Source organism: Bubalus kerabau, chromosome 2, assembly GCF_029407905.1.
Source record: "Bubalus kerabau isolate K-KA32 ecotype Philippines breed swamp buffalo chromosome 2, PCC_UOA_SB_1v2, whole genome shotgun sequence".
Lineage (NCBI taxonomy): Eukaryota > Metazoa > Chordata > Mammalia > Artiodactyla > Bovidae > Bubalus > Bubalus kerabau.
Genome location: NC_073625.1, coordinates 47,400,084 through 47,417,162, shown reverse-complemented (window position 1 = coordinate 47,417,162; position 17,079 = coordinate 47,400,084). Strand labels below are relative to the sequence as shown.

The 17,079-nt window shown below is 44.1% G+C and overlaps 2 protein-coding genes across 2 annotated transcripts in view; one reads left to right on the top strand and one right to left on the bottom strand.

Moving 5' to 3' along the window:
• SMIM11 (small integral membrane protein 11) overlaps positions 1-14,390 on the top strand; it is a 67,898-nt gene extending 53,508 nt beyond the window's left edge. The window contains exon 4 of the mRNA XM_055567618.1: positions 14,152-14,390. The gene's annotated coding sequence lies outside the window, so the exon portion shown is untranslated. The remainder of the gene's footprint in view (positions 1-14,151) is intronic.
• Positions 3,339-3,671, bottom strand: LOC129643305 (transmembrane protein 230-like). Its single transcript, XM_055567626.1, has one exon. It carries the CDS (start codon positions 3,669-3,671, stop codon positions 3,339-3,341), a length of 333 nt encoding a protein of 110 aa, XP_055423601.1.
• Positions 14,391-17,079: the final 2,689 nt, after the last annotated feature.

The following is a 17,079-nucleotide window of genomic DNA, read 5'->3' as shown; positions in this document are numbered from 1 at the left end:
TGATCTAAAACCAGATAATAAACCAAGACTAAATATATTTGTCCTATCTATATATTGCACATAGAAAAAAAAGACTCAACACAAACAATAGCTAATTATATTCCTATTCAGAGATACAAAAGGGCTTTGTTTTTATTTTTTATTTTTGGCAAACAATTGGCACTTGCTACATGCTAGGCATGTTTGCAGCCGGCTTCCAGTTATTAACTAATCTAAATCACTTAATTATATCAAAAGACAAAGAATGGGCATACACACACACAAAAAATGTAAAGGCAGAAATATCCCTGTTCATATCATTTGTATTGAATACAATGCACACAATTGTGTAAATTTACTAATAAGTGTTGGTGAGGATGTGGAGAAAAGGAAACCTTTGTGAACTGTTGATGGGAATTAATTTGGTGCAGCTGCTGTGGAAAACAGTATGGAGGTTCTTCAAAAAATTACCATACAATCCAGCAATTCCACTGGATACTTGGCCACCTGATGCGAAGAGCTGACTCACTGGAAAAGACCCTGATGCTGGGAAAGATTGAAGGCAGGAGGAGAAGGGGACGACAGAGGATGAGATGGTTGGATGGCATCACCGACTCAATGGACACGAATTTGAGTAAGCTCTGGGAGTTGGTGATGGACAGGGAGGCCTGGTGTGCTGCAGTCCATGGGGTCACAAAGAGTCGGACATGACTGAGCGACTGAACTGAACAATCCAGCAATTCCACTGGATATTTATCCAAAGAAAATGAAAACACTAATTTGAAAGATATATGCACTTCTATGTTCACTGTAGCACTGTTTACAACTGCCAAGATATGGAGGCAACCTACGTGCACATTAACTGATGAGTGGATAAAGAAGATGTGATCACATACACACACACAGGAATATTTTTGTGCCATAAAAGGGATGAAATCTTTCTATTTTTGTGACAAAATAGACAGACTTGGAGGGTATTATGCTAAGTAAAATAAGTCAGAGAAAGAAAAAACTGTATGATTTGACTATATGCAGAATCTAGGAAACAAAACAAATGAACAAACATAATAAACAGAACCAGAGTCATAGATACAGAGGACAGACAAGTGTTTTCCAGAGGGGAGGAGGATACGGAGATGAGGGAATTGTGGACAGAAGATTAAGAGGCACAAACTTCCAGTTACAAAATAAGCGAGTCATGGGTATGAAAAACACAGTGTGGGGAATAGAGTCAATAATACATAACAGTTTTGTATGGTGATAGATTGCAACTAAACTTATCATGGTCATCATTTTGAAATATAGAGAGATTAAATCACTATTTTCTGGATCAGGAACTAAAACAGTCACAGGCCAATTATGCTTCAAGAACAAATTCAGAAAAAGAGATCAGATTTGTGATTACCAGAGGTGGGGGGGAAGGCAAAATGGATGAAGACAGTCAAAAGGTACAAAATTACAATTCTAAGATAAGTAAGTACTATGAATGCAATGTACAATGTGATAAATATAATAAACACCAATATTTTAATATGTTATATATGAAAGTTTAGAGTAAATCCTAAGAATTCTCATCACAAGGAAAAATTTTTTTCTTTTATTTTGAATTTATATAACATGATGGATGTTCCCTAAACTTACTGTGGTAATCATTTCATGATGTGAGTGAAATTTGCTCATTCATGTCCCATTCTTTGCGACCCCGTGGACTATGCAGTCCATGGAATTCTCCAGGCAGAATACTGGAGTGGGTAGCCTTTCCCTTCTCCAGGGGATCTTCCCAACCCAGGGATCAAACCCAGGTCTCCTGCACTGTAGGTGGATTCTTTACCAGCTGAGCCACAAGGGAAGCCCAAGAACACTGGAGTGAGTAGCCTATCCCTTCTCCAGGGGATTTTCCCAACACAGGAATTGAACCAGGGTCTCCTGCATTGCAGGCGGATTCTTTACCAACTGAGCTATCAGGGAAGCCTATGATGATTTTATGATGTATGTCAGTCTAATTATTACACTGTACACCTGAAACTTACATAATACATCAATTATACCTGAATAAAACTGAAAGGAGAAAAAGACATCAGTTCAGTCACTCAGTTGTGTCCAAGTCTTTGTGATTCTGTGGGCTGCAGGATGCCAGGCCTCCTTGTCCATCACAAACTCCGGGAGCTTGCTCAAACTCAGGTCCATTGAGTCAGTGATGCCATCTAACCATCTCAACCTCTGTTGTCCCCTCCTCCTGCCTTCAGTCTTTCTCAGCAGTAGGGTCTTTTCCCTACTGAGTCAGTTCTTCACATCAGATGGCCAAAGTATTGTAGCTTCAGCTTCAGCATCATTCCTTCCAATGAATATTCAGGACTGATTTCCTTTAGGATGGACTGGTTGGATCTCCTTGCAGACCAAGGGACTCTCAAGAATCTTCTCCAACACCACAGTTCAAAAGCATCAATTCTTCAGTGCTCAGCTTTCTTTATGGTCCAATTCTCACATCCATTCATGACTACTGGAAAAACCATAGCTTTGACTACAGAGACCTTTGTCAGTAAAGTAATCTCTGCTTTTTTTTTTTTTTAGATTTTGACATTTTAACTTCTTTTGAATACAAGTCACTTTTTGCAAGCTAGAAGGCAGATCAAGCTAAGGCAGTCCGGTCCTCCAGAGATTCAGGTCAATTCTTAAAATCTTCAGCAGAATGACATCATAATACAAGGTGCTAAAACAGGGTTATAAACTCTAAATAATAACCATTCATCTACATTTTTCCCTTAGGAAACAGCTAAAAGTCTAGTCTGTAAAGGTATGATATACAGAACTTCTTGATCTACACAGGACAAAATGATCCAAATTATATGCTGGCCAACCTATCAGCGAGCCACATCAGAGCTGGCCAAGGATGGGTGAACAGAGAAAAGTGTTTACATTTTGAAAATTTGCTCTGAGGTTTAAAAAATTCCTGGTTGTTGTTGAAAAGAAAGCAAGTAGGAAATATTATAGATGCACCACCTGATATTTGATTGTGCCAAGGTCTTCCACTAGAATGCAAAGTTAGAGTATGGAGATAAGACACTTAGATATTTTCAAAATAAATTACTTAGTAATAAGAAATCTGACATATTCATATGGAAAAACTTGTCAGGAGATTTTTCCAGGGCCAGGAAATGAAAAATAGAGAATGCCCTAATGACAGTTACATGTGAGCTTAGTTAACATCTTTTAGGATGGACCCATAAAATCTGGCCACTGTTTCGTTAAACGTCTGCAAACTGGAGAACTCCTTAGCCCTTAGTCATAGTTTCTGCTCAATGTCTTAAAGCTGGGCTCAGTTCCATCTGTGACTCTTTTCTTCAGGGCTGGGGTGATTGCTAGTCATCAAAGTCTGGAACGTCATTGTAGGAGTATCCCCGGTAGCAGGGGTAAAATCCTGGCAGGAACACCAGGATGCCAACGAGCAGGACAGGAAAGGCCTGGTCTGCTCCCTCTTTGCCGATACAGCCTGCCAGCAGGAGGGAGCCTATGATAATGAGAAAGGCACCAATGAAAAACAGCACTGTAGCAAGCGCAATGGCCTTATTTGGGATCTTTGGCGGGCTTTTCTTAAACTGAAGGTCAATGTAGCCATCATCTGTACAAGAGAGTCTTGAGTATTTCACTTTGCTACTGGGAATTCCAGTAGCCAGGTTGGTGTGAGACGGCATAACAGAGGAGCCTGGCAGGCTACAGTCCGTAGGGTTGCAAAGAGTGCAACACGACTGAAGTTATGGAGCGTGAATACACTGCGTCACTCAAGCACTGAAAGGATCAATTTCACTTCCAGGTTACTTCTTCACCAGAGTCCGGGCGAAGCAGGCTGCTTGCCGACAGCTTGTTCACGGTTTTTTAATATGCTGTCAAGGTTGGTCATAGCTTTTCTTCCAAGGAGCAAGCGTCTTTTGATTTCATGGCTGCAGTCACCATCTGCAGTGATTTTGGACCCCCAAAATATAAAGTCCGTCACTGTTTCCATTGTTTCCCCATCTATTTGCCGTGAAGTGATGGGACCAGACTCCATGGTCTTTGTTTTTTGAATGTTGAGTTTTAAGCCAGCTTTCTCACTCTCCTCTTTTGCTTTCATCAAGAGGCTCTTTAGTTCCTCTTCACTTTCTGCCATAAGGGTGGTGTCATCTGCATATCTGAGGTTATTGATACTTCTCCTGACAATTTTGATTCTAGCTTGTGCTTCATCCAGCTTGGCATTTCACATGATGTACTCTGCATATATAGTCTGCCTGCAATGCGGGAGACCTGGGTTCAATCCCTGGGTCAGGAAGATCCCTTGGAGAAGGGAATGGCAACCCACTCCAATATTCTTGCCTGGAGAATCCCATGGACAGAAGAGCACTGTGGGCCACAGTCTATGGGATCACAAACAGTCGGACATGACTGAGATACTAACACACACACACTCTGCATGTAAGTTAAATAAGCAAGATGACAATATACAGCCTTGATGTACTTCTTTCCATTATCACCACTTTCATTTAATATTATGCTGGAAGAATTATTCAATTCAATTAGATAAGAGGTACTAAAAGTGGAAAAGAAAAGACAGAAAATTCTCATTGATTGTATGATTGGAAAAATAAAAAGAATCAATTGCAAAGCTGTTAGAAACAGGAGGATAATTCAGTAAGTTGAGTGGGCATGAGATAAATTCTAAAATAATCAATATCTGAGAGTTTATGTTAACAGCAGTAACTTTGTAAATATAACTGAAGAAAAGATTCTACTTAAAATTGGAATCAAAAAAGATAAAACACCCATGAATAGAATGAACGTGGAAGATTCATACAGACAAAATCTTTGAAAAGAAGGACAAAAAGGAAGATTTGACTAAATGCAAATATTGCTTATCCTTAGAAAGACTCACTTGTGTAAAGATGACAATTCTTTTCTAATTCATCTGTTGTTGTTTTTGTTGTTGTTGTTCAGTCGCTAAGTGGTGTCTGACTCTTTGCGGCTCCATGAACTGCAGCATGTCAGACTTCCCTGTCCTTCACTGTCTCCTGGAGTTTGCTCAAACTCATGTCCATCGAGTCGGTGATGCCAGCCAACCATCTCATCCTCTGTCATCCCCTTCTCTTCATGCCTTCAATCTTTCCCAGCATCAGGGTCTTTTCTAATGAGTCGACTCTTCTGTAGATTTAGTATAATCCCAGTAAAATATCAATGGACATTTCTGGGTTTTTGTTATTCTTGTTTTGTTTTCCAGAACTATACTGAATGCCAAGTTTTCAGAGCCCTTACTTCCTTTGTTAATGATCTTTTTCTTCTCTTTTCTTTTCCAATGATATATTTCATGTTTTCAGGCCCATCATTTTTTCAGCGTCAATGAATGGAATTTCAGCTTTTTGGCCTGAAAAAAATCACAGCAAAATCTCAGCAAAATCTAAAGGAGCAAACGGTCCTTCTTCCCCTGCAGCTGGAGAGAACAGCAGAGAGCACCCTTCATCCTCAACACACATCCTTGCAGGGATCATTGCAACAAAGGAACAGATGAATCACCTGGATTCCCAAAGTTGCCTCTGTGCCCTGAGAAAAGTAAACTCGATTTCCCAAAGGCTATCATTCAAGCTGGTCATTTTACTTAACTTATGTCGACATTGGCAAAGATAAAAACGGATAACTGTTTTTTCAAAAGCATCACTATACGCATTGTTATATTTCTTTGTTTGGATTTCCTCTTCTTCCACCTGAAGCATAAGATAAATAAATCCACTAAATTTCTTACGTAAACAAAGACTTTGAGAGCCTTGCTGCATTCAAATTCATGCAGATAAGTTAAGGCTAAATTTTATAAAGAAAATTGAGCATGCTAGCATAGCCAAGAATTTTCTAGTGGAAAAAAAGTAATGAAACATCCCTGCAATATGTTAAAGCATATTGTGGGCGTGCAAGCTAAGTCACTTCAGTCGTGTCTAACTCTTTGTGACCCCATGGACTATAGCCCGCCAGGCTCCTCCGTCCATGGGATTCTCCAGGCAAGAATATTGGAATGGGTTGCCAGGCCCTTCTCCAGGGAATCTGCCTGACCCAGGGATCAAACCCACACTTCATTATGTCTCCTGCATTGCAGGCATGTTCTTTACCATGTCTGCCACCTGGGAAACCAAAACAAATTGTAAAGCCACAGAAATTAAAAGTGCTTGATTCTAGCACATAAACAGGCAGACAGACAAGAGGAATAGAAGAAATTCCAGAAACAGACTCAAAAACTTTCAGGAAAAGAGTATAAAATAAAAAGGAAGTTTCAGACCAGTGGAGAAAAGATCAGTTATCTCATAAATGCTTGGGATAATTGGGTAAACATCTGGGAAAGAGTAAAATTGGATCTCTACTTTAGTATATCAAAATAAATTCCAGATGGAGTTAAATTATGATTTTTAAAAATAAAGCTATAAAAGAGCTGGAACAAACATGGGAGATTTATTTTTGTAATCCCAGATTGTGACAATCTTTCCAAACATGGCACAAAAGTCAAAATTCACAGAAGAAAAGACTGATAAATCCAATTACATAAGAACTGAAAATTTCTTTGTGCCTAAAAAAAAAAAAATACTATCAACCAAGTCAAGACAAAAAAATAAATGATAAACTTGGGGGAAGCATTAGCAACATACAAGGTAATATGTCAAACTTCTTAACATTTAAAAGGTTTCTAACATTAAAAACAGAGGTCAACAATTCAACAGAAAGATGGTTGAAGGACACAGACAGCTATGTCACAGAAAAAGAAATACAAAAAAAAAATAGATTTAAAAATATATAAAGAAAGAAAAACAAATGTGAATGACTTAGTAGAAAAAATATACTCGTTCTTACTTATAATAATATCAATGCAAATTCAAATTATAAAGTGATCTCATTTACCTCTAGTAGAAGAGGAAAGGGCTTCCCAGGGGTTGCTAGTGGTAAAGAACCTGCCTGCCAATGCCAGGAGATGTAAGAGATGCAGGTTCAACCTCTGGATCAGGAAGATCCCTTGGAGGAGGGCATGGTAACCCACTCCAGTATTCTTGCCTTGAGAATCCCATGGACAGGGGAGCCTGGCAACTCATAGTGTTGCGAAGACTTGGACACGACTGAAGCGACTTAGCACACAGGAGAGTAAAAACCACTTTTAAAGTGGGTCTATCCACAGTGTGTTCACTACAGTATACAAAACCATCTGAATGGTGTCTGACTCCCAGTGACAGATCATAGAAGTCAGTTATTATTACTATCATTATTGAGGATAAAGGGTGGTATTCACATTTTATGACATAAATTTTATAAAATATAAAAAATATAAGTATAAAATTTTATAACCTTCTGACCACTCAGTTATCTTCCAGGAAGTTCAGGGGACTTAGGTGTGATTTGAGAGTATTTCCAGGACATACGTGCAGGTCTGGTCATTGCAAGCAAGAGACTGGAACCCATCTAAATGTCCATCAAGAGAGGAGGGGTAAAAAATGGTATGGGCTGCATTGTCGTACAGCAGAAACCAATGCAATACTGTAAAGCAATTTTCCCCCAATTAAAAATAAACTTTAAGAAAAGATGGTATGGAAATCCACACAATGGGGGATCCTAGTCGAGGAATGAGGCAGATGTTTGTGTATGAAACAGAGACAGCCTTCAACATCTTGATATGTAGGAAGAAAATAAGCAAGAGGCTGATTGGCATGCTGTTCACCATTTGTATATAAAAGCTGGATATTCTTGTATATGCAAAGAATATTTCTGAAAAGACCTAAGAATCCTGGTATTGTCCTCTAGGCAGTTTCTCTTTAAAATACTTTTTTTTTTAAACTATGTTTCTATTACCGATTAAAAAGGCAAATCCATTTTTTAAGAGCGTAGAATTTTCAGTGAACATATTAACTCGTTACAGGGAAGCAGCCATTTCTGTGCTAAAGATGTTTGAAATACTAGCCTTCAAACATTTTAAAATCGAATGCCCTAGACGTCCATCTATGCCCTTGATTTCCATCTTCTTGTAGAAACATCCCACTGTGTAAGAGAAACAGCCTGCCTCACGGAGGGAGACTCAGAAGAGGGATGAAAACTGTGTGTGCGGGTTGCCCTTTGAAATGCAGTAATTCATTCTCCCTCTGACTCGGCACCGTCAGTAACTGCTGATTCAGTAGTTCAATGTCAGCTCTTCTGTCCTGACCACCGCCAGCTCTCTCCAAGGGCACTCCAGGAGGCCCCTGAGGACTCTGGACTCAGGGATTCTTGCGGGCCAGGGCTCCATGGTACCCATGGATGTTCTGCCACCTTGTGCTGAGAGGCTGCTATAGCACCAGACCATCCCCACAAAGTGCAAGTGAAGTCGCTCAGTCATGTCCGACTTTCTGTGACCCCATGGACTGTAGCCCACCAGGCTCCTCCATCCATGGGATTCTCCAGGCAAGAATACTGGAGTGGGTTGCCATTTCCTTCTCCAGGGGATCTTCTTGACCCAGGGATTGAACCCAGGTCTCCTGCATTGCAGGCAGATGCTTTAACCTCTGAGCCACCAGGGAAGCCCACGGTCCAAAAAGGATTCCCTGGGTGGCCGGCCCGAGGGTTTTCAATAGAGGCCACTGATGAGACAGCCCTGTTCACTGTGGGGCCTGCTCCATGCTTTCTAGAACAATGGCTAGATATGTGAAGTTTACACATGATGCGTACAAAAGCACTCAAAAAAATTGTGAAGTGCATAATTCAACAGTCATTGATTTTTTTAAAAAAATGCAAATTCTGTTATTCCATGCTTAACAGGCAAAACTTCTTCAAAGAATCATGAAGGATGTTTAGCCCACGCCTGCCTCCATTTGACTCCAGAGAGAGCCCACCTGCCTCTCACCTGCGGCTCCTGTATTTGCCTGTTGTAGGATGCGTCTCCTCGGGGTCCCGTGGGGCCACGTTACCGGGTATTGCCAAGCGGCCAGAAACCACAGGGCGGCCCCAGAACAGGAGCCGGCAGCTTTGTTTCTTTTCTGTAAAGGGCCAGATAGTCAATAGTTTTGGATTTGTGATTCAGTGTGATCTTTGTCCCAAAGACAATTCTGCATCTGTAGCAGGCATGCTGTCTTAAGCAGTATGTAAATAAATGTGTGGTTGTGTCACAATAAAACTTTATTTGTAAAAACAGGAATCTCCTGGCGGTCCAGTGGTTAGGCGGTGGTGGTGGTTTAGTTGATGAGATGTGTTGGACTTTGGGGACCCCATGGATCGTAGCCATCTAAGCTCCCCTGTCCATGGGATTCTCCAGACAAGAACACTGGAGTGGGTTGCCATTTCCTTCTCCAAAGGATCTTCCCAACCCAGGGATTGAACCCATGTCTCCCACATCTCTTGCATCTCCTGCATTGAAGGCAGATTCTTTACCGTTGAGCCACCAGGGAAGCCTCTCGTGGTTAGGACTCAGTGCTTCCACAGCTGTGGCCTGGGTTCAGTCCCTGGTCAGGGAAATAAGATCTTATAAGCCATGCAGCACAGACCAAAAACAAACAACAAACAAAAAACTTCAAAACAGGTGGCAGGTCAGATTTGGCCTATGGGCCATACTTGGCCAAACCCTAGTCTAGAATGTTCCTCCCCATCTGTACACCCCGATGATGCTGTACCTTGTCAGTGGTGTGAATTTTATGATCTGCACTCCCATGGAGTTGAGCGCAGTCCAGCAGCGGGACACGCACAAGGTCAGTGGCTGCGATTTGCCCTGTTAGCGAGTCCTCTCTGAGTCTGTCCCAAGGTCAGTATGTCCTGACATCTTGTAACCTTTATGAGCTGGGGGGGAGTGATGCCCTGAAGGCCTCAGTGCTTTTATAAGTCCCCGAAGAATTGATGCTTTTGAACTGTTTTGTTGGAGAAGACTCTTGAAGTCCCTTGGACTGCAAGGAGATCCAACCAGTCCATTCTGAAGGAGATCAGCCCTGGGATTTCTTTGGAAGGAACGATGCTAAAGCTGAAACTCCAATACTTTGGCAACCTCATGTGAAGAGTTGACTCATTTGAAAAGACTCTGATGCTGGGAGGGATTGGGGACAGGAGGAGAAGGGTACGACAGAAGATGAGATGGCTGGATGGCATCACTGACTTGTTGGACGTGAGTCTGAGTGAACTCCGGTAGTTGGTGATGAACAGGGAGGCTTGGCGTGCTCTGATTCATGGGGTTGCAAAGAGTTGGACACGACTGAGCGACTGAACTGAACTGAACTGAAAGTCTTTGATCCCAGAAATCAACTTGAAAAATGCAGTCCTCCAACGTCCTCATCCTCCTCTGGTTTCATCAAAAGACACAATTTCCACACCTGCTTCAATTTCTCCCAAAGATCCTGTGAACATGCGGGCGCAGGGAAAACACACCTGCAACCTCGTTTCCTCCAGGCACCACATGGGCCCCCCTCCTTCCCTTTGATTTGACTGCAAGGTAATGTTTTGTTTTGTTTTAAGGTTTTCTGATGTGAAAGTGAAAGTATTAGTTGCTCAGTCCTGTCTGACTCATTTGCGACCCCATGGACTGTAGCCCGCCAGGCTCCTCTGTCCGTGAGATTCTCCAGGCAAGAATCCTGGAGTGGGTTGCCATTCCCTTCTCCAGGAGATCTTCCTGACCCAGGGATCGAACTCAGGTCCCCTGCATTCTAAGCAGATTCTTTACTGTCTGAGCCACAAGGCACCACCGTTTTTAAAGCCTTTATTGAATTTGTTACAATATAGATTCTGTTACATGTTTTGGTTTTTTGGCCCCGAGGCATGTGGGATCTCAGCTCCCCAACCAGGGACTGAACTTGTACCCCTTGCCCTGGAAGGTGAAGTATTAACCACTGGACCACCAGGGAAGTCCCAATCTTCAGATATTTTTCTTTCTCCCTGTCTTTTCCTCCTTTGGTGCAGCATGAGCCTGGGTGTGTGTGTCTGTGTGTCTGTGTCTCTGTATGTCTGTGTGTGTGTCCTTAGCTGCTCCTTGAATTCACACATCCCTAACAGGGAGGGGGTCAGTCCTGCCAGCTCTGAAGGGGTTGCTTAACAGCTGAAACTTTGGAGTTTTTCTTTTCTTTTCTTTTTTTTCCTTTTGTCCACAAATATCAGAAGGGCCACCATTTACTTTAGTAAAGCAGGCAAGAAGTTTCACCTAGTATATAGCCAGCATGGAGCCTCTGACATCCAAGGAATAGTCCCCATGTGGAGAAGGCAATGGCACCCTACTCCAGTACTCTTGCCTGGAAAATTCCATGGATGGAGGAGCCTGCTAGGCTGCAGTCCAGGGGGTTGCGAAGAGTCAGACACAACTGAGCGACTTCACTTCCACTTTTCACTTTCATGCATTGGAGAAGGAAATGGCAACCCACTCCAGTGTTCTTGCCTGGAGAATCCCGGGGACGGGGGAGCCTGGTGGGCTGCCGGCTATGGGGTCGAACAGAGTTGGACATGACTGAAGCGACTTAGCAGCAGCAGCAGCAGTCCCCATGGGTCAGTTTACATTTTAGCCCCAAATAATCAATCTTCCCTCCAATTCCCTGCGTCAGGCAGCCTGCGTGAGGATTGACAGGGCAATCGCCTTCCAAGAAGAGACAGGGTACTCTTTCTGGTTGCTGGCTGCTGCGTGCTGTTAATACTTCCTTGTTTTCTCAGTCTCTTTTCCCATTTTCACCTTTTTCAGTTCTTCCACACCTGCTTAACCACTTCTTCCCATTAATTTCTCTGCCAAAACAAACAGTGGGGTTTCTCTTTTCCTGATTGGACCCTGACTGATCAGATACAAATAAGTGATAAGGCCCATGGTGGAGGAAGGAAAATATGCAGTGATAACATCACTGGAGAAAAATCACACCTGGGTTTATAGTAGCACCTTTCAGCTGGTGAAAACAGGTGATACTGACATATGCTGAGAGTTTTATGTGCTAGGGCTGCCATCTGTGGGGTCACACAGAGTCGGACACAACTGAAGCGACCTAGCAGCAGCAGCAGCAGCAGGCACTGTCTACACCCATGGCCTCGAATCACTGTGAAAGTGCAAAGCGAAAGTGTTAGTCGCTCAGTCCTGTCTGACTGTTTGCGACCCCATGGACTGTAGCTCACCAGGCTCTTCTGTCCATGGGATTCTCCAGGCAAGAATGGGTAGCCATTCCTTTCTCCAGGGGATCTTCCCGACCTAGGGGTCAAACCTGAATCTCCTGCATTGCAGGCAGATTCTTTACCATCTGAGCCACCAGGGAAGCCCAGAATCACTACAGTGGATTGAGTAAAATGCATGTCTACCCAGAATCTTAAAATATGCCCTTATTTTGCAATCGGGTCATTACAGGTATAATTAAGGTAAGGAACTAAATGAGATCATCTTGGAAGAGGGTGGTGTCCTTATAGGAAGAGGGGTGGGTACACACAGAGCAGAAAGCCAAGTGAGACAGAGACAGAGGCTGGAGTGATGTGACCACAAGCCAAGGAGGCACCAGAACTGCAGGAGGCATGAACGGTCCTCCCCAAGAGCCCCAGAGGGAGCAGGGCCCTGCCAACACCAGATTTTGGATTCTGGACTCTAGAACCATGAGGGGATTCATTTATGTTGTTTCAAGATGCAATTCTGTGGCCATTGTTCACGGCAGCCACAGGAAGTTACACGACGGGTCACTGAATTCTCCCAGAAAAGCTATCTTTAAAAAGCAGTGAGGGGGACTCCCCTGGCTGTCCAGTGGCTAAGACTCTGTGCTTCTACTGCAGGGGCTGTGGGTTCAATCCCTGGTCAGGGGACTAAGGTCCTGCATGCTTCGCAGTGCAGACAAAAACATAAAAAATTAATTAATTTGCCACTGTCTAATTGGAAAAGGCCCTGATGTGGGGAAAGATTGAGGGCAGGAGGAGAAGGGGACGACAGAGGATGAGAAGGTTGGATGGCACCATCGACACAAGTTTGACCATTTGGACATGAGTTTGAGTAAACTCCGGGAGCTAGTGAAGGACAGGGAAGCCTGGCATGGTGCGGTCCATGGGGTCGCAAAGAGTTGGACACGACGGAGCGACTGAACAACAACAAAGTTTTAAAAAGCAGTCAGGAGACCTGGGTTCCTTCCTATGGATCTCCTGGGTTGTCCCCAAAGAAGCCACATTCTCCATTCTTCATGCTTCCTTAAGGTCTTTCATCGCCAGGTTACCCCAGAGCTCTTCTCATCCTGGGGGAAGCCGCCTGCCCCGGCCCCGGGGTGAGCCCAGCCCCCAGACCCGGCCTCCTCGCACTCCCTCCCAGTTTGTACTCTGAGAGGAGCTGCTTCTGGGCACTGTCGGGAGTGAGAGGATAATGCCCAGTGAGGGTAGGGGGTGGGTGAGCAGTGCGGGGTCCTAGACAAGCAGCCACTTTCCCCGTCCCCCTCCCCCTACCGTGAGAGTGTCTGAACCAGATCTGGTTGGGTGACTGGTACCCAAATTTGCTCTGCATCTTTATCGAAGACCAGCGGCCACAGGCCTGGACCATTGAAAGGCCTTAGGTCTGGATGAGAGGTGGTTCCAAAGGGCTGGAAAAGACGTGACATGATTGTGGGAGAGGAGGAGGGGGTGAGGTTCTAGCCCCAAGGAAGGGAGAAGTGGCTCTTAGCCACTTCTCAGGATTTCTGGGTCCCCAGGCCCCTGCTCGGAAGGCCCTTCCAGAGGCTGGTTTCTGTCTCTCTCCCTCTTGTTTCATAATAATGACCACGGTGGGCCCGTCCTGCTGGACTTGACGAGTGAGTGGACATCTAGCTTCCTGCAGGTGTCTAAAAGCCCACCTGGAGGACTTCAGCGGGCCCCAAGCTGGCACCCAACCTGGCTCCCGGTGCTCAGGGATCCCGGCGCGTTGAGAAATTCTCAAGGCGTCCACCAGGGGGCAGCCACACCCAGAGCGCTTTCCTTCACGACTCGCAGACAAAACCCAGCATTTCTGGAAATAACTGGGATACCTGTGGCCTTAAGTAGACACAACCAAGGAAACCGAGGGCCCAGTGACTCTTACTCCCTGACTCCTTTTGGTATTTGCATTTAGATTTGTATATCCAAGGGATCAGTTAAAGAATTTACCAGTTTACCCATTATTAATCCATCCTTCACTTTCAGTACGTTTCTTCTGTTCTCAAATCCTCATAGCCTTTGGTTACCTCCCTTAATCTGACTTAGTATTTACGTCTCTTTTTTTTTTTTCAGCTTTTGTGTGCCCAGAGTGAACCCATCTACTGATGTGGATTTAAGACCTGGCGTCCCTCGGGAGACAATCACAGCCATTAACCTGCTCTCCACACAGCCTTGCCTGGAGATTCAAAGACTGTGGAATCCATAACAATTTTCTCTGCCTGTCAGCTTACTTCTAATTCTTGTGATGGCTGCTATCGAATTACTATAGTATCCTCAGGGGAGGCTGAAGTTCAAAGCCAGTGCAAACATATTTCAAGTCATATTATCAGAATTTGCAATTGCCTTCTTTGGGGCTCAGTCTGCCTTTTTTTTTTTTTTTTTTTTTTTATGTCCCAACCCGCATGCTGGACTATCTTCTGTCTTGTCTAAGCAGACCTCTATACTGTACAGATGGTATTGGGGTTGTTTTTGAGAGTAAATTGTCTCATATTACCAAATGATATCTCATAAAAAAAATGATAGAGTAGAGTTAGTGTATATAAGAGAATAAAGTCAGAGGCCCCTCGTTCCTTCCCCACCTCACAGGCTCATGGGAGCCCCTGACTGGTCAGTGAGGGCAGGAGTTAAGGAAGCGCACCTCCCGCTGGCCTTGGTGTGTCCTTGAACCTCGCTGAGGCTCGGTTTCCCCAGCATGGAAGTGAGAGCTGTGGTCCAGTTATCCCCCAGGGAGCTTGTTCTCTGAGGCCGACTGTCCAGTGAACCACACGTCATGCCTAATGTGGAGCCATTTGCCTAGCCAGACTGGGTGCCCCCTGCAGAGGTGAGGTGCCCTGCCATTCTTTGAATCGGCTAGTGCAGCCCAGCTCACGGTCAGTCCTTAGTCCTGTAGGAGGCTCACAAGCCTGAATTGTCTGCTCATAGAGTGGGTCCACTTCTTCAGGGCGAATTCCACAACTGGATCCGAGTCTACAGAGCAAAGCTGGAGTTCATGCCCTCTTCTGTACAGAAGAATGGAGAAGGAAATGGCCACCCACTCCAGTATGCTTTCCCGGAGAATCCCACGGACAGAGGAGCCTGGCAGGTTACAGTCCGTGGGGTCACAAGAGTCGGACATGACTTAGCGACTAAACCAGCACCAAAGAGAGTGAGGGGCCTGGCATCCGAATGGGAGGTGTCAGTGAAGACAGCTCGATGCAGTGTCCCTCATCATGGGGACCGGGCTCTGAGGGTCCGTGGCCAGGACCATGCCTCGTCAGCTGCCGCCAGTGATCCTGCCTGCCTCTGCCACCTGGGCGGGCAGCCCTGCAGAGGCAGGATCGTCTTCTTGACTCAGCTTTCTATCAAGTGTGCTGTGGGGCTGGCCTGGGGCTATTCTTCCTCCTCAAAGCAGAGGTTGTACGTCAGTCGGTCTTTGAGCAGAATTCAGTTCAAGGGCACATTTTGTTTGGCCTACACATTTTTTAAAAAAAATTGAATTAGTTGCCAACCTTTAAAAACCAGGAGATTTCAAATGATATCCAGATTTCCAACTTCTCTTCAAAACCAGTAAGTCCACCAAGACTCTGCCCAAAAATCATACACAAAGCTATAATTCAAAAAGACCCACTGACCCCTGTGTTCATAACAGCTCTATTCACAAGAGCCAAGACATGGAAACAAGCTAAATGTCTACCAACAAATGAACAGATAAAGATTTGGTACATATATACAATGGAACACTACTCAATCACTAAAAAGAAATTAAGTGGCATTCTTTCATTCCATGTAGCAACATGGAGGTACCCAAAGATTATCACACTAAATGAAGTCAGGAAGAGAAAGACAAATACTCTGTGATATCACTTATTATATGAAATCTAAAAATGACACAAATGAAGTTTTTTACAAAACAGAAGCAGACTCACAGATGTAGACATCAGACTTGTGGTTTTCAAGGGGGAAGGAGGGTGGGAGAGGGATGGACTGGGAGTTTGGGGTTAGCAGAGGCAAACCCTGATATATAGGATGGATAAGCAACAAGGCCCTACTATAGAGTGCAGGGAGCTATATTCAATACCCTGGGATAAACCATAATGGAAAACAACATGTAAACGAACGTCTGTGCTGTGCTGTGTTTAGTCGCTCAGTCGTGTCCAATTCTTTGCAACCAGATGGACTATAGCCCACCAGGCTTCCCTGTCCATAGGGATTCTCCAGGCCAAAAACTGGAGTGGGTTGTCATGCCCTTCTCCAGGGGATCTTCCCAACCCAGGGATTGAACCCAGGTCTCCTGCATTGCAGGCGGATTCTTTACCAGCTGAGCTACCAGGGAAGTCCAAATGAATGTCTATATGTATGTATGTATGTATGTGTGTGTGTGTGTGTATATATATATATATATATATATATATATATATATATATACACTGAATCACTTTGCTGTACATCAAAATTAACACAACACTATAAATCAACTACAATAAGAAAAGAAAGAGAGAGAGATTCTGCCTGAATTTCTGGCTGGCTGAGAATACCTGGGACCCAATGATAGCCTCAACCCTCCCTTCAAAGGAGTCTTCCACCTGGGACTTTGCTCCTTTGCTTTCTCGCTGTAGGATCAGGGGTGTCGATGGGAATTTATCCATAGGCAATCACACTTCCTTATTCCAGAGCCCCTGAGCTGCCTGGGCAGAGACCCCCAAGAACCCACATTAACTTTTTAAAAAGTATCAGAATGCTATTAACAGAACACACGCCACAGATCATGCTAAAAGACTCTAATTTTTTTAAAAGATGCTATCACCACAAAACACCTGTTGCCTTATCCAATGGACACATTAACTATTGCATACGAAACACTGAGATTCTGGTTTTAAAGAGCTCAGAACAGTGCCTGGCTCATAGTTAGCACTCCATGCATGTTAAAGCAAAATTTTAAATTTGGTAACAAGCATTTGAACACGGTGTGGCTTATAAGAGGTTTGATGGACATGGGGAAGTGAGTTGAACGCCTGGTCCTTC

Excerpts from the sequence above, each read along its gene's own strand:
- LOC129643305 (XM_055567626.1), bottom strand. The coding sequence starts at position 3,671 with ATGCCGTCTCACACCAACCTGGCTACTGGAATTCCCAGTAGCAAAGTG.